This window comes from Haliotis rufescens, unplaced genomic scaffold, assembly GCF_023055435.1.
Source record: "Haliotis rufescens isolate VD_foot unplaced genomic scaffold, xgHalRufe1.0.p SCAF_5, whole genome shotgun sequence".
Lineage (NCBI taxonomy): Eukaryota > Metazoa > Mollusca > Gastropoda > Lepetellida > Haliotidae > Haliotis > Haliotis rufescens.
In genome coordinates, this window is record NW_025964223.1 from 12,917,821 (window position 1) to 12,942,025 (window position 24,205).

General features: G+C 41.8%; 1 protein-coding gene across 1 annotated transcript; it reads left to right on the forward strand.

Moving 5' to 3' along the window:
• Positions 1-4,261: 4,261 nt before the first annotated feature.
• LOC124138237 lies at positions 4,262-18,699 on the forward strand (the record flags this gene model as incomplete). Its single annotated transcript, XM_046504790.2, has 2 exons — positions 4,262-4,556; positions 17,851-18,699. Coding segments are annotated over 2 exons (975 nt in total), but the record flags the coding sequence as incomplete, so codon positions are not given.
• Positions 18,700-24,205: the final 5,506 nt, after the last annotated feature.

Sequence of the window (24,205 nt, forward strand, 5' to 3'; positions counted from 1 at the left end):
GTGACTCACAGCACTACACAATGACACAAGTGACTCATAGCACTACACAATAACACTAGTGAATCACAGCACTACACAATGACACAAGTGACTCACACCAGTACATAATGACACCCATGACACACACCACTACACAATGACACCAGTGACTCACAGCACTACACAATGACACTAGTGAATCACATCACTAAACAATGACACCAGTGAATCACAACACTACACAATGACACCAGTGACTCATAGCACTACACAATGACACCAGTGACTCACAGCACTACACAACGACACCAGTGACTCACAGCACTAAACAATGACACCAGTGAATCACAACACTACACAATGACACCAGTGACTCACAGCACTACACAATGACACCAGTGAATCACAGCACTAAACAATGACACCAGTGAATCACAACACTACACAATGACACCAGTGACTCACAGCACTACACAATGACACCAGTGACTCACAACACTACACGACACCAGTGACTCACAGCACTACACAACGACACCAGTGACTCACAGCACTACACAACGACACCAGTGACTCAGCACTACACAATGACACCAGTGACCCACAGCACTACACAATAACACCAGTGACTCAGCACTACACAATGACACCAGTGACTCACAGCACTACACAATGACACCAGTGACTCACAACACGACACAATGACACCAGTGACTCACAGCACTAAACAATGACACCAGTGACTCACAGCACTACACAATAACACCAGTGACTCACAACACGACACAATGACACCAGTGACTCACAACACTACACGACACCAGTGACTCACAGCACTACACAACGACACCAGTGACTCACAGCACTACACAACGACACCAGTGACTCAGCACTACACAATGACACCAGTGACCCACAGCACTACACAATAACACCAGTGACTCAGCACTACACAATGACACCAGTGACTCACAGCACTACACAATGACACCAGTGACTCACAACACGACACAATGACACCAGTGACTCACAGCACTAAACAATGACACCAGTGACTCACAGCACTACACAATAACACCAGTGACCAACATGGGTACAATGTGTGAAGCCCATTTCTGGTGACACCTGTCTTGATATGGTATATACTGGAATGTTGCTAAAAGCGGCATAAAACCATACTCACTCACAACTCTAAACCCTCCCTGTGGTGAATGCATTGCACTGGTGTTGCACTCGGCCAAAGGTCGATATATTTAGAAATAAATGTCTGCCAAGTAATGTTGTTTTTTTCTGTTTTCTTTATGATGTGTTTTTTTTAACCAAATATGCAAAAATACGGCATCAATCCATCCTAGACTTTGTCACGTGATTAGTTGCATACATAGTTCGAAGTTTGATCAATATATACAGATATATTGTCCACAAAACTAAATATTAATTCCAGTTATTTTGTATTCACGACCACAGATTTTTAAACATATTAATTCAGTATATGACATTTAACGTAATGATTTTACCTGCGCATCCTACAATAATGGGAGGTTGGTAATGCTGATAGACGATAAATGAGGGGAGGTCGGGTAGCCTGGTGGTTAAAGCGTTTGCTCGTCACACCGAAGACCCGGGTTCGATTCCCCACATGGGTACAATGTGTGAAGCCTAGTTTCTGGCATAAACAAAAAGTAATACCATTACATTACAGAAATATACAAGTACGTTCAAAATCACCTGGACTTTCAGACCTGGAGCCTTATCTTTTGGCATCCGGCACATTGTCTTGACATGAAGAATTGAATTAATTGAATTAAAGAATTTAAGAAGTCAGTCTTCACAGTTGGTACAAGTATAATAGACTTGGATTTTTACGTAAAATGCATGACCGTGCGTTCTCAAAAGCTTAGAGCCGAATTTGTATTATTTATTTTAATGATCTGTTTGCAAGAAAAAATAATATATAAATACATTTCAACTTTCAAATATTGGCATCCGCGTACTAGATAAAAATCTTATGGCATCGACCCGTGAATATCCGGGGTAGAATAGGTCTTCTGCAACCCATGCTTGCCGTAAGAGGCGACTAACGGCACTGCCGTAGCCAGCCGCCTGTCAAAAAAAGTTAACTTCGGCCTTGAACGGGATCGGGAGGTCAGGCTCGCTGACTTGGTTGATGCATGTCATAGCATCCCTATTGCATGGACCGATGTTCATGATGTCAGTCACTTAATTGTTTGGTCCAGACTCTTTTATTTACAGACCACAGTCATGTAGTTGGAATATTGCTGAGTGCGGCGTTAAACAAAAAAACAGCAACAACACACATTCATTGCATCCAACGCCCTATCCCGAATACCACTGAACGACATTGTACGACATTGTAGTACAGTGCCTATGTGCTGAGGAGATTAATGCACTGATCTGATTTAGTGTGTATTCTTCCGATGGTAATACCCGCCTAAGTCAGTTTGCAAGATACACAACACGTTCAAATTAGAACAAAATCCACTGGCTCTAAAAGCGGGCCGTTCTATCGATATCTCGTCCCGCGTTGACCTCAACACAGTGTCAATGACAGCTGTAGATGAGTGTTGTCATGTTGTTACAACCTGTTGACAAGGACACTGATACCACCGACGGCCGTCTTTGAAGTATTGGGTTGCAGGAGAATTATGTGCAAAGGAAGCACTCGCCCGTTGCTGTCATTGTCGAGCCGGGGCCTTCTCAAAATGTTCCAGTCTTTTTATTGGGTTTCCTCGTAGCCGATTAATTGTAAACAAGTTTCATGTGAAACGGATACGAGACTTGCCGTAAAAGGCGACTATGCTTGTCGTAAGAGGCGACTAACGGGATCGGGTGGTCAGACTCGCTGACTTGGTTGATGCATGGCTTCGTATCCAATTGCGCGGAACGATGAAGAAGTTATAGCGACGCCATCATATTGTTGTGGCTATTTAATAATTGCTGTCGTTTCTGAGCGCTGTGGCATCGACTCCCAATATAGGGAGTACCATCGAAGGATAAATGTGTTGCATGTGTGTTAACATGTTTGTAAATACCATAATTACACAAAATGAAACCGAATCGTTTTACAAAGCTGACAGCTGATTGGTTCAAGAAACCACGAGCCTTCTTTTAGATTGGGCTCAAAATTCGCTCAACATTCACCTGGCGCGACCTTTCGTGAATGTGTCCTAAGATCTAAACGCAGATATGTCATACAGGATTTGGTTTTAATGACATTGGTACTCTACTGACGAACGTGGCTCACTGAATTTGTATAATAAAATGATGGAGGGCAATATATCCATAAAATCGATCATTTTAAATTTGCAGAATATAAACCGAGGAAATTTGTTTCTGTCTTAAATTTTGTTTAGGTTACATGGTTCGTGGATTATAGTAACGGGCACACACGATTCATTTATTTGTGTCGAAATGACTAACACCTTACTTTTTTTTTTTTTCAATTTTGGAACACAATCCATTTCGAGAACTTCAAAATTCACACTTTTGCTCACATTGTTTCAGTCACTGATGCTCTTGTCAGTCTTTCGCACACGTGTACACTATACAATCACATATTAAAACTTTGAGACGACCCCTCGGTTGCATATAGCGTGACTGATTGATACTTACAATACCATCTCATTGTCCATTGTCACCCACCTCCAGGTTGTTATATATTATAATCGTTTTGAAACAACAATGAACTTTGAACAGACAATAAACAAAGTCTTGTAGACGACTGTAGCTCATTGTTTAGGCTGAAACATAAATAACTGAAATAAGCATACATTTAAAAAAATAATTTAATCGAATCAATTTATTTTGTACATTGGTAAGGATTTTTGACTTATACAAGCAGTTTCAAAGAATGTCATGAAAGTATAGGCTGGACGTTGCAATTATATATCTTTAGGAATCGGATGTAAGAAACTTCGAAGGTACAGATTCACGAAAAGCGTCGAGTATATCTTATGGTTTAGCCTCAGCATATTTCTGATAGGACATTTCCAATAAGGTACCGGTGACCCAGATTAACGCTTGATGTGTGGCGCGTTTGTTTTCAGCCTATCTCTGAATGAGGATCTCGGGTGGGATATAGATATAGGATATAGCTAGAGTATATTTATACCTCGCCCCCTTCACTACAGCCCCCCCCCGCCGTACCACTCCCAATCCCCTGTAATTATTCACTTGCGTAGTTCTTTGTCACGACGCGCTGGATTGTAACAGAGCTGAGTTGGAAGTTGAGACGAAGGGAATGCGTGCTCTCCCCTAACCCACGCCTCAGCCCGACCCACGGGGGAGACATAGCCTGGGGGTCAGCTCTCGGCCCGGGGGTAGGTCTCACACCTACCTGTACAGCCGGTCTGGGGGTAGTAGATGTGGTGGTCAACCTTCCCCTATCCATGTCTCTGACCGCCGAGCTGGGCATACCGTGGGTGACAGTCCTGCTTCGTCTTTGAGTGGACATTACGCCACCACCCCGGCCAAACCACGTCACCACCCCCGAGAGAAGACCATACTGGGGAGTGGTTCTGTCAGTGCCAGAGATATTCAACTTTATATTGAGCCAGGTGAGTTACATGTATTATTGTTTTAATAACAGGTACACAAACATACATTTGCATTCACCGCACGTTCGTGTACATCATGACTTTTTATTCATTTCTCATATAGGCCAAAGGCCAAAATATAAGTACATAATAACTGTACATGGACATACGAGGTATGTAGGTACAACAGACAACCATCAATATCCCCACCCTTCCACGCCCAAACCCATATATATATATCCCCGCGTCACATGTTTTCGGGCCCCTAAACAATACGTAACCACGCCTATAATCAAGGTAGACGCTTCAAAGCCCATTGAAGACATCAATGCGTTCGCCACTTGTCGCTGAAGTTTTGCTTCGAATTAAGGTAGACGAGGTGAGATATTCAATAAGTAATGATAATATACTTCAAAACATATTTTTTTCACTAAAGCACATTTTAATTAAACTCGATCTGATGATAATTCTGCATCAGAACAATCGTATGCACGGGTAACGTATCGGCTGCTGTTTGTAAAGTGCCTGCGAGTAAGGTCATGTGACTGATCATGTTCCGCATCTGGTTTTAACTTGACTGCAATGGAGGGGCTCTAAATCATGTGACACTAACAAGATGGCGCCTGATCGACTCGTCTCGCTCGGTGAGGCATTACCACTATAAATTTAACAAGACATAGTCATTTGACCGTCCAAGTGTTAACAGAATTAAATGTTCTCAAAGGTAAGACTTAATTTTAGTGGATTGGGTGAGGTGAGGTGAAATTGGGTTTAACGTCGCGTCCAAGATTATTGCACTTATATAGCGACGTGCATGCACGTGTATGTGTGTGTGTGTGTGGCTGCTTGTACTAGTCCGGACTGATGCCGATTTATAGTGCTAGCTCACTGAGATACCATGCCGCAGTTTAACATGAATACCCCACTCAGACACAGTATACTGACTCGGAGCCGACCAGTCCTTGTTTTAGCCCCTTAATGCCGAGCGCCAGACAGGGTAACAACAAGTACAATCTTTTAACGTCTTTTTGTATGACGCGGCCCGGGATCGAACCCTGGACCTTCCGCTCTCCGGGCGGACGCTCTACCACGGAGGCGGTCTTAGTGGATTGGGACTTGTATAAGCCACGTTAACGGGAATACTTCTTAGGGGCTCGAAAACAAAGCAGGACGAAAACAAAGCACGCGAATATCGTATATATATATCACAGTGTCTATGCCGCTGCGTCCATGTTTTACTTAAACATCCTTGGAATGAAAGAGTGAGTGAGTGAGTTTGGTTCAGCGCCGCTTTTGACACAGTGTGTGAGCCTGTGAGAGGAAATCCCGAGAACGAAGTGATGCAGGTCTTGTTTGTTTGTTTAACGCTGCACCCAGCAATATTCCAGCTATATGACGGCGGTCTGTAAATAATCGAGTCTGGACCAGACAACCCAGTGATTGATATCATGAGCATCGATCCACGCAATTGGGATCAATGACATGCATCAACCAAGTCAGCGAGCCTGACCACCCGATCCCGTTAGTCCCCTCTTACGACAAGCATAGTCACCCTTTACGGCAAGAATGAGTTGCTGAAGACCTATTCTACCCCGGATATTCACGGGTCTTAGACATTGGCCACTTCAGTGAAACCCACGAGCACGGGTATGGTGTTGACAGACAAACATGATCAGTGAGAATCAGGGATTTGAACCCACGATTTTAACACGTCGAAGGAACGCAAAACAGCACCGTGAGTGAGGTCGCCCCAGATGAACGGACCATCCGACCCCCGTCTAATCCCTGAAACATACACATAAAAAGTTACATTAAACAAACATACTCGAGTCAAATGAACGTATTAGCAATATTCATTCAGTATTTATTGCGGGTCATAGGCACATGATGCAATGGCGATACAGGGTAACGAGATAATATCTCCACTCTGTCATTCAAGCAGTATCGTATCCAAACGGATCACCGCATCAAACTGCTCGGCAATGTTTGTTTTTTCACATTTATGAATTAATTCGACATTCTTATTTTACACGTAATTCAGTCGTTGTTAACGTCTTGATCTAGTTTCATCGTTTTCACAAAATAATATTTTTGGAGACAGCTAAGGTGTGTAAAATCAATGCCCAGCTAGCCCGACAAAAGATCGCCAGACAGTAACACAATCAGCTTGAGTAGTTCGTTGACAACCTAAGCTAGACGACACAGTCAATTATGATTAAATATTCGTAACATGTAGCAAATAGAACTTTGAAAACGTTACCCCCCCCCCTTTCCAAAATACGAACACAGGCACGCACGCACGCACGCACGCACGCACGCACACACACACACACACATTTGCTCGTTCGCGGATTGCGCGCTGTCAAAAACACATCGTAGTAACTACAGTTGATAATGAATGAGTGAGTGAGTTGGGTTTTAATGCCGCTTTGTACATAATTCCAGTTATATCATGCTTAATGTTGGAGGAAAGCCCGAAGTGATGCAGGTCTCAATACAGGAGATAACAAACCTGTGACTTTTGCGATAAACCATCACTAGACATGATGAGTTAAGTTTCATTTCCTGTTATGCTAGGCATTTTTTATGTGCGGAGATTAATATTATCTTGTGGATCGTAAACCATTGCGGAAATTGCAGTCATTCTCTCCCAGACTTCCCTGTGATTCAGTGATTCTGTTATAAAATTCTCAATATTATAACTGAAACGTATTTTAATAAAATGATCGTAAGAAATTGTATTCGAAACTAGTATTATACCGACAATAATATAATATTATATTCTAATATAATTTTCGTTTTACTTGCTACTTTTAACATACATATTTAATTTTTTAAAAACCCATAAGCTTCATACTTTGGTATATTGCCGGTTATATTTTACGTGTAGACAGTTTGACGAGTCGCCGTTTTAGGCTTCACTGGCCTTGCCCTTTCGAACGCGAAAGAAATTAGTGAGTGAGTGAGTGAGTATAGTTTTACGCCGCTTTTAGCAATATTCCAGCAATATTACGGCGGGGGACACCAGAAATGGGCCTCACACATTGTACCCATGTCGGGAATCGAACCCGGGTCTTCGGCGTGACGAGCGAACGCTTTAACCACTAGGCTACCCGACCGCCCCGCGAAAGAAATGAACACACTTTATTGACATATACTAGTCAAGCAATAACAAATAGGAATTTTTACGAGTCAAAGTATGGTATTCATGATATGTATATCCAGTCTCTGACAAGTACCGTCTATAACGGTAATCTGATTATGATTGACCTCATTTGCATATTTATAGGATTTGTTTGGCGCATGCGCTACACTATCCATTATATGATAAATACAGGTGTTGCTTCACTAAACTTCGTTGTCTTTGATACCGCTAAAACATACAGTGACGCGAAGTCACGCAACAAGTTTCCAATGCAGTGATGTCAGAGTTAAAAGCGGCGTGGCGCTGATCGGAAACAATTTCGCTTGTAAGAAATGCGCAATCTCATTAAATCAGATTCTAGTTCTCGCTACCGGTAATGGTGGAAGCCAGATCTTGCCATTGGTTCTCGCTACCTGTAATGGCGATTGAGAAATAGGGTGATTCTAAGCTGCACCGCTTTATATTAGCGATACACTGATTAACATTGACAACAAAGTATTTTCGATTCATTACAGTTCGAGTTGCACAGTACCTAAAGTTTATCACAATTATTGTATATTTATTGATGAAATTGCGAACTTGAATGACAAGAAATACATGACTATTTTTTAAAGTATCTTAGCGAAATATTTATACACACTTTCTTAAAGCTACAAAGTATAAATTGATACGACCAAAATATCAGAAATCAGTAAGCAGCATATTATAACTTGTCGTGTACTTATCGTCGCAATCTCCATGCATCACTATTATTATCGTTCAACGCAATATTCACGCGAACATCACATCAATATTAACTTTACCTAAATAGATACACTCATACAGGAAATATCAGGATGTCGGGCAACTTGAAACATTGTTCGTTATATACGTTTTCGCTCGGAAACGTCCGTCATCTTGGCTAAAACAAACCACACCACACATACACGCTTATACAGGTTTCCCCCCGCATCTACCGGTGAGTCAGTTAAAAAGTACCCAATGATACAACTTCAAAATATTTTCATGCAATAGTCGAAAGAAATTGTATCTGAAAGTATTACTTTATCAGAATAATATATTCCAATATCGTGTTATTTTAGTTACAGCTTTCACTACATATATTTAAAATAATAAGAACCATAAGTGTAGCACTAAAGAACTTATTAAAACTTTCAACTCACTGCTGATAATGTCCTTGTTCATGGTACACCCGATAACATAGGTCTCGGTCTCTCTTCTGACTGATTCGGCTGTGGGAATTGTCCAATCGGACAACGCGCCCTCTTGACCAGCGTCCTCTTGTTTACCACACTCGTGGAGCTATTTATAGGAAAATTAAGATATACTATTCCAAAAAAGAAACGCATAAGGCAGAAATCTGAAGAGACAAAGGTTTAATTCAAACGTGTATAACTATTCAACAAACATACTCAGAAGCATGAAATTTGACGTGCACATGGCAGAACCACGTGTGTATACCAAAATATTGATCACCACAGGCTAAACAGTCATGAATTTGTTCAGCGTCCACTGAAGTGTCAGTACCTTTTATGTCCACCACGTGTACCAATAACAGTTCGGACCCGCCTCGTCATGGACTGGATCAGACGCTGTATAACTGGTTGAGGAATTCTCCTCCACTCCTGCTGAAGAAATGTAGCTAACTCCTGAAGAGTTTGAGGTTGACGTACACGCTGACGTAGACGCCGATCAAGTTCATCCCAAAGATGTTCTATGGGGTTGAGATCCGGGGAACGAGATGGCCAGGAGAGCACAGGAATGTTGTTATTTGCCAGATACTCCATGGTGACACGTGCTGTATGTGGCCTGGCGTTGTCTTGCTGGAATAACTCCCGTCGGACGTCAATGACTGGGAGAAGGTGTTGCTGAAGAATAGTGTCCCTATAGCGCACAGCCGTCAGGTTTCCTTGGACATGGATAAGATTAGTACGGTTGTTGTAGGATATCGCCGCCCACATCATGACACTTCCTCCACCGAATCTGTCCACTTGACGTACACAGTTAGGAGCATAACGTTCATGGACCCGTCTGTAAACTTTGTTTCGTCCATCCCGTCTCTGTAGAAAAAACCTAGATTCATCGCTGAACCATATGCGCCTTCAGTTTCGTAAGTTCCAGGCCGACATGTTATTGCACCAGCGGAGACGTTGGACGCGATGCTGACGTCGTAACACGCTCCCGAAGTAGGGTCTCCGGGCTCTCAGTCCAACCTCTCTCAGTCTGTTCCGTACTGTTTGCCCCGATATTCTTCGAAGTCCAGGCACCCTGGCCGCTGTGCTCTCAGCTGTAACAGTACGATCACGTAAATGGAAGACCCGGATGTAGCGATCCTGAGCTGCTGTGGTGACTCGAGGTCTTCGGACGGTCGTTTGTGGTACCCGTAAGGTTGTAGCGTGTTGCGAGTCGAGAAATCGCACTCTGGCTTACATTTAGACGTCTTGCAACCGAAGATTGCGACTCACCAGCCCCCAGTCTTCCAATGGCGATATTGCGAGTCGCAGCGTCTAGACGTGACATAATGATTCCGTCGTGAAACTCTTCAAAACCGATTTCACATTTCGAATGTGACATGGCATTTTATAGACAGATACAGCATGCAACTCATGGCCCAATTTGCACGTGCAAAAGGAGTTTAGTTTCGTTTTGGTGATGTGTTTTCAGAAATTTGTAAAACGTCTTATCAAACACAACGTTTTGCGTTTTTTTAAAATACAGATTTGCATAGAAGTCTCCTATTATCAGATTTATAACATATTTTATCGATTCAGTTGACATATTCTTTGATCAGAGGAATTTTTAAAATTCAGAAACACCTATGCGTTTCTTTTTTGGAATAGTATAGCTGTCGCTGTCGAAACCCCCTCACGACCATGCTTTACACACACTGTCCAAGGTTAAAAAAGTTTTCTTGTCAATTTAGTCAAGATTTAAATCATCAAAATAAAGAATATGAATTCATAAATGGCACGTTTTACAAAATAGGCAGTTTTGCTATTATCAGTTTATCGCCGGTAAATATTACTTTTCGTGTTCAGCTATGAAACGAGCTAAATTTAATATATAATGATTAATAATATCAATATTAATCTTAATATCAGACACTGCTATGGACTTGACACATAGATAACAAACAGTCTTTGATAAAACTCATCTTGCATTAAAATTAGTTTTTTATTGTATGTACGTCATCAGACCGTAGAGTGTTGAGCTTGATAACGAGTTGCTCACGCGACCATGTAACTTGACAGGTGTACATATCGACCCTGACTGAAACTGACAACTGAAATATACAACGTGGCAAAATCCTGTTGAGAGTGAATTTAAACAGTTAACATGAACTAGCTGTTGTTGTTTCCACTGCAAAACTTGCTGATGTAGTGATTGTAGCGTCATGATACTGTGACGTCACCTGTCTATGGCGTCACGCTGTCTGCATTACTTGTTGAAGCTCTTACGTATGGACCGACTTGGAAATGGCTCTGTTCACGATTTGAAAATCTGGCAAGGAGTGTACGAAAGTTCGGTTTTCGGCAAAGGCGTTGAAAATAGTGAGTTTTAACCCTTTTCTCTTTGAATAATTTAATTTTACAAGTCAGATTTCGAACGTGAATTAATTCGTCTAATATATATTTCCTATGCCTTCTTTATTAGTTATTATCATAAAAATTCCTTATTTATTTACACGCTACATATTTAATAACGCATTAGTACACGAATTAATGGGTTGGAAGTTATTTTAATACTGTCAAATGTAGCCGCGGCTGATGTCAGTACGGCAGTCACATAATTGATAAATAATTATTAGTTTGTATTTTGTTATCACCTTCTGTACGTGGTTGTGTTGGGGTTAAATACTGTAGTTATCCCAAGTGAATGATTGAGTTTTGTTTAACGGCTTTTTGAACAATATTTCAATCATATCGCCGCGAATCAGTTTTATGTCAAAGGTCAGCAGAAACTAATGCAGGTCTTAGACCAATGTGCACGGAATGGTGCTGCCAAATCAGGACCCACAATCATAGGATTCTGCCACCACTATAATCGAAAACTGTAAGCGAATACTGGCGCCTAATAGTTAAAGATTTGTACAATTTTATCAATTTCAATTAAATCTACCAAAATGGTTAACTCACATGTAATTAAGAGTGATTCAAGTGTAAATACTTTTTGTGATGAGGATTACGATAATATACCCTTAAAAAGTAGTGGATCATGAAATATAAATGTTAGAACTAGGCATTAGAACAAAGATAAGTGTTAACGACAAACATCCTATGCAGGAACGTATATGTCTGTGTAACATAACACCGAAACACATCCTATAGTTTGCACGTGCCTCACACAGTAGCGCCCCACACGCGTAGGGTCATTCGTGACCAACTCGTGTTATTCCGGGACAAGCCGAATAGCGACTCGTGCCCCTCTCATGGCCATTTTTGCGACCGCGTACCGTCTTAGCGCAAACGGGGATACAATGTACCTAAAACAATTGTCAAGTTTTTGCGTACTGGTTCACATATATTTCCCCATATATTATATATATTTCAGATGCAATCTTAAGCACATCTGGACATGCGGAATTATACAGTATGATTGAACACATCTAACTGTGTCTTGGGTATATTTTTAGATGCAAGACATATCTAAAATCAAAAATGATTTCTGAGGGAGTCTTTGACGAAGAACTTGAAATCGTACGCGCACTCTGATTGGTTTGTCGTATTTTCGCACATAACATTCATCGATAGGGGGACGAGTCTTCTTGCAGGTTACGGAAAGGGGACAGTGGTGACGAATGGCGTAGGGTGTCATTCCTGATTTTGATACTTCGAAGGAAGGTCGATTAATCACTGTGGACCTTGCCAGTCATATTGATTCTGCTGATCATGATGGTGTGATGTACCTGATTTCCTTCATTGTTTGTTTACGAACTAGCGATGCGGCGTCTGCAACTTGCGGTCTTTGTACGAGCTATTGACATGCTGGGGGTCTGGTTTGTTTGTTTGTTTGTTGTTTGACGCCGCACTTAGCAGTATTCCAGCTGTATGACGGCGGTCTGTAAATAATCGAGTTTGGACCAGACAATCCAGTGATTGATATCATGGGATTGGGATACGATGACATGCATCAGCCAAGTCAGCGAGCCTGACCACCCGATCCCGTTAGTCGCCTCTTCCGGCAAGCATGGGTTGCTGAAGACCTATTCTAACGGGTCGCTGGGGGTCTTTCAGAAGTTCGCGTGCAGCGGCCAATACGTTCAATGCTTCAGTCTGTGATAAGCAACACACCCAAAATATTGAGGGTCGAACCCGTTCAGGGGGTCCCAGGTTAACAGGAATACAGGATCGAGTCCTTATTCACTTCAGAGGCGTGTCTGGAGACCTTGTAATGGACGTCAAGTCAATGTCAACCTAAGACCACATGAGAGATTTGGCTGTGGATCGGTTAGGGTGTGGGGTGGCAACATTATGACTGAGCGAACTGCACTCCATATTGTGCAAGGAAGGATCATTGGACACTATCATCGGGACAACATACTAATCCTTTGATGTCCCGTTTGCAAGGCGTGTGGGTTGACGTTTCGTCTTTCAGGACGACAACAGCCATGCCTTCCATGCACGATCACTAAAGCTCACCATCAGCTGCACAACATCCACTGTATGCCATGGCCATGCCACTGTATGGCATTGAACACGCCTAGGACATGATAGGGAGACGACCGACGGCCAACCCGTGAAGATCCGGGGAGGAATAGGTCTCCAGCAACCCATGCTTGTCGTAAAAGGCGAGTTTGCTTGTTGTAAGAGGCGGCTAACGGGATGGGAGGGGCCGGCTTGCTGACTTGGTTGATGCATGTCATCGTATCCCAATAGGTGGATCAATGCTCATGATCTCAATCAAGGGATTGTCTTGTCCAGACTCGATTATTTACAGACCTCCGTCATATAGCATGAATATTGCTGAGCGCGGTGTTAAATAACAAAAGACAAAGAAACGACCGACGACCACGTTGGTTGAACTTGGCCAGGTGCTGCAATAGGAGCGGGGCAGGCTGTCTCAAGTCGCCACTGGGAGACTTATACGCAGTATGCCTCATCGAGTGAATGAATGTTTAATAAATTGTAGCGGTATTATGCACTACTGATCCAAAAAGTCAACTTTGAAATTTCGCATCTTACCCCTATCGTCCAGTCATAACATCTACTGTCATACTCCACTACAGGTTGAAATGCGTTCCCAAATGGTTCATTATTATCAAACAACTATTACTAGAAACTAATATCTCTTACAATTTTGTGTTTAGTTATTTCCGAATGTCCCCCACTTTCTTTGGAGATTATATTAACAATAACGTTTCCCTCAGTTGAGGCACCGTCTTCATGAGCTGATGAACGTCAACAAATACAACTTCAGTCCTTATATTGACAGATACATAAATCATAACAAAACAATACATTAAACACCAGACCTTAAATATTTAAAGCGAACTATATCATTGCCGTAGCCGCCATTTTCTACCGTTTGTAAAACCAAGGGATGTCACTCTAAATGGAATGTTTGGGACGAATGACGTCACGACTCTCCGCGTTGTCATTCACTTGAAACAAAAGTTAGCGTTGGGGAGAAGTCCAGACCCGAATGATGCTGACAATGGATTGATATTAACGTTCTGTGAATTTTGGGTGTGTGTTTGAGTCATACTACGGTTGCTGATGACGTGGATTACCGCTTTAGGCGGCGCGGTTGGATTTCCCTAAGCACAATATATACACGACAGTGTGGAGACATATACCCGACATATACATGATCTGTCTGGCTTCTCAGCCTGGATCGATGTCGCTCTCGGTTTTCACTTATGATTTTTAATTTTATTTTTAGACATTGAAGAATTCTGTATGTCTCCGCTCGATTGACAACGTAATCACGTGACATACTGACTGGAATACTGTTAAATGCGGCGTTAAACCCCACTCACTCACTCACTTCTTCAAATAAATGCTACCAAGGTGGAAACTTATGTTTAGTGATTAATGCATTTGCTCGTTTCGCTTAAATATATATTTCCCAAAACCTGTTTCCACTGATATGTAACACTAACTTTTGTCTCACTCGTTGTGTTTTGGCAATTAGATCGGTGTTAAAAGCCTTGATTAAACTGCAAATGCAAATAAATAGTCAATAAAAGTACCGCCTTAAAGCCGATGGAGACAATAGTTCGTGCGCACCTCAGTTCACACCGTTGCACGCGAGTTTACCGTGACGAATTACCTCCCTTAACGCGCCCTGTCTTCTACATAATTGGTGGTAGAAGCAATGACATGTCCGTGTATGATTGTGGAAAACCAGCAACATATACCTTTGCTATCATTCCCAATCATGAGCCGATAAGTAATAAAAAATAACTGTTCCAATGCATCTCTGAATTTTCAGATTCAGTGGGAAAACAGTTTGTAGAGTTCCTACACATTATTTTATTAACTTGACACATTTTATTCCCCTCCCTGAATTTCTAAAATATTCTTTCTTTCTGTTTTGCATAGCTATTTATGATTAATTAACTGCTATTAATGGATGAACAGAAAACATTGTAGAACACCAAACCTGCCTCTTGTGCTATATCTAAACAATACTCAATGACAAGCATAATATGTGATTGATAATATTTAGATAATGAGTTATCTCCCTTTCCTGGTATCAGGATTGACACCCCAAGCTTTCTTTGGGCATGCAAATACTCAATATTTTGCGTCGAGACCTACAGATATATTCCTAAATTTTTGTTGCTTGGTGGATATTGTACATTATGCGTGAAAATGGTGACTCTGTAGTGGGTTTTGAACCTCTCAATAACTATTTACATGAGTACTTGTTCCTTTGATACCCAAGCCACATTAAATATGTTGCTATTTTCCCTCGATTGTTTCTATTTTTTGTCCTTTTTTCATCATACTTGTATGTAGTAAACAAACTTAAATAGCAATAAATACTACAAAGTAAGTTTAATTACACTATGAGGTTAATGTGTTTCAAGGAGTCAGCTAAAGCAATTTATTTTATAGTGATGTTAAATCATGTCATTTGAGGCCTACCCTACTATACGTGGGTGCCACCTACAACAAAATATAGCATGGAAAGGGATTATTGGGTTTTTATTCGGTAAAAGTGTACTTTACTCTCTCTTCATGTTACATCTCAGAGCGTTGTAGTGGGTTTCACTTATTGTGTCCAACGTCTTTAAGCGCACATAAAATACACCTCTCTCACTCAGGTCTTGTAAGACGATCTTATAAATTTCGTTCCCCACAATAAATATAATATAGTGATACATTTAATATAAAGAATTGTACTATGCGAGCCTTTAGCGAGAATAGTACTTAATCTTATACACATATATAAATTTACGATATGATATAACTCTAGGCTAAAGTATCTTTATCATAAACAGTAAACTACGGTTATAACGAACTCAAAGGGACCACTAATTTTAGTTCGTTTCCAGGAATGACATGGGCCTATATACGTAGTTCGTTATAAGCATATATACAGCATATATACAACAAATGACCGGAACTAAAAATATGTTCGTTTATCGGTCAGTTGGTTATAAGCGTGTTCGTTATAAACGTAGTTAAGTGTAATAATCGAAGTGCAACACGTATTTTCATTCGCTTGATTAACTTTAAAAACATTTGAATCTAATGCGTCAATTAATCACCTCGTTTATTATAAATGTGCAGCCACGTTAACAGATTGAGAGTGTGAGTTGGGTTTAACGCTGTATTCCAGTTATATCACGGCGTGTCAGCTTGATGTGGGAGCCCGAAGTGTTGCAGGTCTCAGACGTTTACCACTTCGGTTAAACCCACGAGCACGGGTATTGTGCTGACAAACCTAGAAACATAATCGGGGCGAACTGGGATTCGAACCCACAATCATAGGTTTCTGGCGTGCCCATGGAAAGCTCGTAAGATTCCGTTTATCCGCTACTGAAACGTAACTCATATGTAGCAACTGACTTGCCTTTGCGTGTGTTCATGACATGTGACACTGGTGGGGCAGGATACGCTCACATTTCCGAGAACATCTGGTATGATCACAATCCATTCTTATACCGAGTATGATGAAATCGGTATCGTACAATGGGCTCTGATTTCAGCAGATATCTCTTGTGTTTTGTCGCTTTAATTAATATTCAGCAGAACAGTGTATGATAATGACCCTGTCTTCCTAACTTAAAGTGAGTGAGTGAGTGAGTGAGTGAGTGAGTGAGTATGGTTTTACGCCGCTTTAAGCAATATTCCAGCAATATCATGGCGGGGGACACCAGAAATTGGCTTCACACATTGTACCCATGTCGGGAATCGAACCCGGGTCTTCGACGTGTCGAGCGAACGCTTTAACCACTTTAACCCCCTAACTCTAAGTGTTTCATAACTGAAGATGAGCGGTGTTATAGGAAGTGTTGCATGTGTTAAACTGACTGGCTAGTAGCTGTTCTGTTCAGTAATATTATTACAGGGAACACTGACAGTGTAGGGGAAGGGTTAAGTGTATTGAAAAAGGAGATTTTTAAGTTTAAAGTGCATATAGTCATACATATGTTTTACCAGGTGCAAATCGTGACCCCAGAGGTTCTTATATTAAGGGAGATGTACTTCAGTGCCAGCCTGCTGTTCTGAATCGGTCTTCAGCAACTCATGCTTGTCGTGAGAGGCGACAAACGGGATCGGATGGTTCTAGTTGATGCTGACTTGGTTCATGCATCATGTCTCAGTTGTATAGATCGAGGTCCATGATGTCACTCACTGAATTGTTGGGTCCAAATTCGAGTATTTACAGACCGACGTTATGTAGCTGGAATAAATATTAGCGATTTCGCATTAAACAACAAATAAACAGACAAATTCATGAACATTTGTCTTACAACTGTATCGGGGAGCTGTTCATAAATATAGCTTTCATATAGAGCTGAAAACAATCACATAAAAATGCCCTTGTTAAGTCTAAAAATGAATTTTGAAAGAAAAGCTCGGGAGATGTATATACAACAGACGAATCTGTTCACGACAGTAATATAGATTTGTAAAATGTTTTAACAAAGGATGACATAAGATGATGAAAAACAATATATCATTGAACCGTTTCCTTTATTACTCATATTTTCAGGGCGGGAGGAGAAACATAAGATTGAGCGAGCCTTTCAGAAGAACTCCATCGTGTACGCCAAGAAGAGTCCAAGGCTGCCCAAAGTATACCAGCTCTCGAAAAAGATTCATCATTTGGCCAATGCTGAGTACCCATTCACAAGTCCTACAATTCCAGAACACTTACCTACACTCACGGCGAAAGTAGCGTCGAGCTCTTCGTCACCGGACAGGAAGTCACCCTTCACAAGGGAGACAACTGCACCACTCGGTTTACCACGACTTCCGGCTTCACCTTTGCACGCTTCGTTACTAAGACGACCAACCACGCTCGGGACCCGACCTTTGGAAGAAAAGGACGAAGAATTCCAAGCGTTTGCGACCCGTTTAGATTTACAGCCACTGATTATCGATGATTGTCCGTTTAAGACTCTGAAGTTCTACACCTATAAATACCCGCTGTTGCTTAAGAACTTGCTGAAAAAAGATCGGGAGAAGTACGCCGACCGACACAGCGTGAACCCAATCCTTTGTCCAAATCCACTACAACGAGGCTCAGACGTGGGAAAGAGGCTGGCTGTGTCGAACATGGCGTTGGAGGAACTGGACAAGGAAACCACGGATTGTCGTTTTACAACGGAGCTGAGGGATGACACCTTTGATCCGAGGAAGTGGCTCTGGAATAGATTTAGGTATCAGTAGTAGCATCAGAATATCAACGATTATTATTTAACTCAGATATATCATTATATGTCATAGGGATGATCAACCTTCATCACGTCCATCATCGTCTTTGGTAAACTGTTCACGAAATCTGTTCTGTTGTTGACCTTTTTTCTCAAGAATTCAAGAATAAAACGTAAATAAGAAATATTGTGTGTTCGGTTTTGTCATAACTGCTTTATCGTCACGATGTGGCTGAAATATTGCCGATGTGACGTAAAGCATTAACTCACTCACTCACACTCACATAACTGCTTTAGGGCGTCGAGTGGGACCCTACTCAGGCTACAGGTACCTGAACGTATTGTCGTTCCTTGTCGTCATGGTCAGTTAAGTCATGACTTTGCAGCTCCCCTGGTCAGCATGGGGTCATCTATGTCAAGGAGTGATTGGTCTATCGACGCTTACTCCGAATTGTCACCATCAGCCTTCATACTCGCATAATAAAGAAACGCAACACCAGTTTTACACTCACATTAGTTTTACTTACTCTCAGTCCATCTATCAATACACGACAGGACCAGACCGGCCAGGCTCGTCACAGAGTGGGGAACTTAAAGCAATCGGGGTTCGACTCGATCGGCTGCTAACCGCGCTCTCCTCTCCTAAAGTTGAAGATTATCTTAATTGGTTAAGAACAACATCAGACCATGAACTCGTTTTTGTATCGTGATAAAAAACTACCGGAACCTCAAGATGTCTACTGATTAATTGTCGACAACGCCACCGCTATCCCGAAATATCCTGTCACTGTCATCGCCCTATTGATTTCCTGCTTGGTTGCGCCAACACTTCTGCTTTCTGTCTCCATTGTTTTAGAGCTATAATCCTGAATTTAAACACTGACTTTGTTATAATTTTAGGATGCATTTGTTCGTATAACTGTTTCATTTTGTTCCGTGCAATATGGTCTGACATGGTTTCACGTGGAATAATATGAGTGTACCTTCTGGACACATACTCCGGGGGAATTCTGGGGTAGAATATGCCCTCATTGTGAGTGAGTGAGTAGAGTTCAACGTCGCGTCTGCAATATTGCATTGCTATAGGAACGAGAACTATACATTCATTTAAACATAAAGATATAACACTATCACCCTGAAGGAATTCGGGTAACATCATCACAAGGTCTCAGCTTATTGATACAAATATGTATACACACGTTTATACAAATAAATAGAAACATAACAAACGTAATAAACATTACATATAGCACTAGCGAATAAATGCTCAACAAGTTTTATTACAAAACCTATAATAAAACCTGGTACTACCTGGTATGAATGAAGAGTAAAGTAAAGTGTGTGTGTGTGTGTGTGTGTGTGTGTGTGTGTGTGTGTGTGTGTGTGTGCTTGTACTAGTCCGGACTGATGCCGATTTATAACAATGAGATACTATGTCGCTGTTTAACATGAATACCCTACTCAGACACAGTATACCGACTCCGAGCCGTCCGGCGGACGCTCTACCACTAGACCACAGAGGCGGTCCTCTCTTGCTTGTAAACAAACGCGCTTATTCTGAACTCAGAACAAATAAAACTAATGCAAGTATTTTGGGGCGCTTTACATATTGTTTTGAATAATTATATATACTGAACAACAAAAGTTCCTGTGACACTGAATAAGATTTAATGCAAAGTTATGTCTTTACCAAATCTGAAACAATTTCGGTTTGCAACAGATAAAAGATCCCTGTAAGTGTTCAAATGGTTTAATTTGCCATACTGACTTCAGAAAATGCGTGATTTCGTAAAAACAACAACATGAACATGCCAAAATGTTAATTTACAAATAGCCTCTGGTTGCTATGCAAGCAACACATCTTCGTCTCATGGAATGGACGAGGCCTGTGGGATATATGTCCATATCTGCTGGAGCATGTTTCGAAGTTCCTGGAGTGTCTGTGGAACACGTGGTTGACGTCTAAGGCGCCGATCCATCTCATCCCACATGTGCTCGATTGGTGAGAGATCAGGGGAGCGAGCCGGCCTGGAGATGACATTCACGTTGTTTTGTTGAAGAGAATCCTGAACAAGTCGAGCAATATGAGGCCGGGCGTTGTCATGTTGAAAGGTAATGCCTGGGCCTTGACGACGCAAAAACGGTAGAACAACAGGACCGCTGTCCATTGACATTTCCCTCTACCACTATCAAACGGGTCCTCTGTCTTATTGTAATCCCACCCTATACGATAACGCTGCCGGCCCCCGTACCGATCTTCTTCCATGACACAATTTGGATATAAATATACTGTGTTTTCAATGTAGAGCTAGGTTACCTGTAGATTTAACCGCGCTAAATTGAATTTGGAACCGAACGCACAGCGTACAGGTAACCTAGCTCTACATTGAAAACACAGTATGTTTATCTCCATTCTACCATGACTAAATAACTCTTTGGTGTTAGCAAATATACTGAGTGAAGCGGCATGGATTGAGTCCAGTGTTTTGAGTGGGTCATCGATCTGAACAATCACCAAACAAAATATGGCGCTCTATATACTCAAGCAGTTTGTTTATACCCTAATATTTCACTCTAACATATGACAGGCATTGAAAGCATATAAGCACGGCAACTTGGTAAGCTAACATGAGGTGAGCATCCCTAAAGAAAACAAAGCAAGCTTTGCAAGGCTTTCGCTCTACATCGCGCGTCACCATTATGACGTCATGTCGCTCATTGTGAAGCAAAATATATGACGTCACAGACGTATATAGAAAAGCGCCAAAATTCCAAGCTCTCTGTTGTCTCCAAAACGTAAATACATTCCCTTTGTAGATTTCTATCGTGTTTTCTGCACGAAATGTATTGCCACACATCCTTTGAATATTGTAGTAACCGCATCTGTGCATTTTGTAACCTGTAATTGTAGATATAATTATTTAAATATGCCTACCGACAATGACTGAAAAAAGTACTATTCTATGAATATTAGCTTCCGCGGTGATGCAGCCGTCAAACCAGCTGTTTCAATCAGAGGGGGTTTATCGTGATTTAATAGCCTCTGATTGACCAATAAGAATCGAGTAAATTCCAAATTCATGGTAGAATGATTCACGTAACGTTCACCTCGACGTCGGTACACTCGAATCCGTCCATCGCTGTGGCTGAGGTGAAAACGAGACTCGTCAGTGAATAGAACTTGTCCCCACTGCATGGCCGTCCAGCGTAGACGCCGTCTGTAGACGTGCTTGACAGTGGTTTCCTGTCAAAATGGGACGTCTGGCGGGTCTTCTGACGACAATCCCTTCACATCTGAGGCGACGACGTACGGTTTGTGAAGATATGCGTCGAAGGCCGGGCATGCTTCTTGCAGTCACTGTTGCTGGCTGGAATCGATTTCGTAGGTGTGTTGTTCGAATCCAGTTGTCTTGTCGATTATTGGTTACGCGTGGCCTGCCACTCGGAGGATGGTCTCTGACTGCATTCGTCTGTTTCCAACGTTGCCATAAACACCTAATGGTGTTTCTGTGGACGTTAAATTGTCTTGCAACATCAGGTTGACTCGATCCTGCTTCAAGCATACCAATGGCTCGCAAACGCTCATTTTCGGACAGGTTTGGCAACTCGTAAAGTTGAATAATTGCGTAATATTTTTTTTCTGACTGGTTGTTGTCAGCATGATGCTAAACAATGCATATGGAATCCCGTTAACGCACATGTTTTTATACCCATTCTTGAGTAGTGAAATGCATGGGGCTTGCATAAAAGTCAACTTTTGCATAGAGTGCATGCTTTTCTGTAGCAGTTGCGTTTTTGTGACTTGATTCCATACATGTACTGCAAATATTGAAAACCAAACTTTACTTGTTTGAAAAATACACTAAAATATTGGTGTCACAGGAACATTTGTTGTTGAGTACGGATATGCTACCACAGCTGCGACAGTGAAGTGCATGGCAATATCTGTCTGTATCAAAGTGACCTATCGCTAGCTCTACGTATGGCAAGGATAACTTCGCAAATGGAAACAGTTTTTTTCAAGATTTAGGAAATTTTCTCAATAAAATTAACCATTCTATGACATATGTTTATCGAGATGTGTAGACATGTTAAAAATAAAACATGAAAAACATATGCAATATCTTGAATGGACTGTGAATGGATGCAACGAATGTCACATGACGCTGGTCTGTGGCAGAGATGCAATGGTGGCCGCATGGAACTCTGGGTAGGAGAGTGGTTAGGTCTACCATGCCGCCACACTCCGGCACAGTATTGGCTTAGGATAACACCACTGCCGCAGGCTAATTTGCATATAACGTGACCGGACTTTTCTCTTGTTTGTAAACACGCGCGCTAATTCTGAAAACACAACAGACTGGCCTAATGCAAGCCTTTCGGTGCGCTTAACGCATTGTTTTGCGTAATTATACAGATATTCTAGTACAACTGCGACAGTGTGGTGAATGACAGAATATCCGTCTGTATCAAAGTGACGTATCGCTAGCTCTGCGTATGGCTTGGATGACAGCACGTGGAGCCGTACAACCAATTTAAACAAAGGATAACTTCGCAAATGGAAACAGTGTTTTCACGATTTAGGAAATTTTCTCGATAGAATTAACCATTCTATGACATATGTTTATCAAGATGTGTAGACATGTTAAAAATAAAACAGATGAAAAACATATGCAATATCTTCAATGAACTGTGAATGGATGTAACGAATGTCACATGACGCTGGCCTGTGGCAGAGATACAGTGGTGGCCGCATGGAACTCTGGGTAGGAGAGTGGTTAGGTCTACCATGCCGCCACACTCCGGCACAGTGTTGGCTTAGCATAACACCACTGCTGCAGGCTAATTTGCATATCACGTGACCGGACTTTTCTCTTGTTTGTAAACATGCGCGCTTATTCTGAAAACACAACAGACTGGCCTAATGCAAGCCTTTCGGTGCGCTAAACACATTGTTTTGCGTAATTATACAGATATTCTAGTACAATTGCGACAGTGAGGTGAATGACAAATGAATATATCTGTCTGTATCAAAGTGACCGTATAGCCAGCCCTCCGTAGCGCTTCGATGACAGCACGCGGAGCCGTACAACCAATATAAACAAAGGAGATGAGGTGAGGTGAAATGGGGTTTAACGTCGCGTCCAAGATTATTGCACTTATATAGCGACGTGCATGCACGTGTATGTGTGTGTGTGGCTGCTTGTACTAGTCCGGACTGATGCCGATTTATAGTGCTAGCACACTGAGATACCATGCCGCAGTTTAACATGAATACCCCACTCAGACACAGTATACTGACTCCGAGCCGACCAGTCCTTATATTTTAGCCCCTTAATGCCGAGCGCCAGACAGGGTAACAACAAGTACCATCTTTTAACGTCTTTTGGTATGACGCGGCTGGGGATCGAACCCCGGACCTTCCGTAGATTTTCACGCATAAGGATACTTTCTTAATGAACCGTAACCATTCTTTGGCATTTGTTTATCAAAATGTGTAGACTTGTCAAACATGAAACGGATGAAAAGCATATGCAATATCTTGAATGGACTGTCTTAGATGTGACATGGCCTTGGCCTGTGGCAGAGGCACTATGCTGGCTGGCCACCGCAAGGAACTCTGGGTAGGAGAGTGCCATGCCGCAGTTAACATGGATACCTAAAGGCACAGTGATTGTGACGTCACGATAC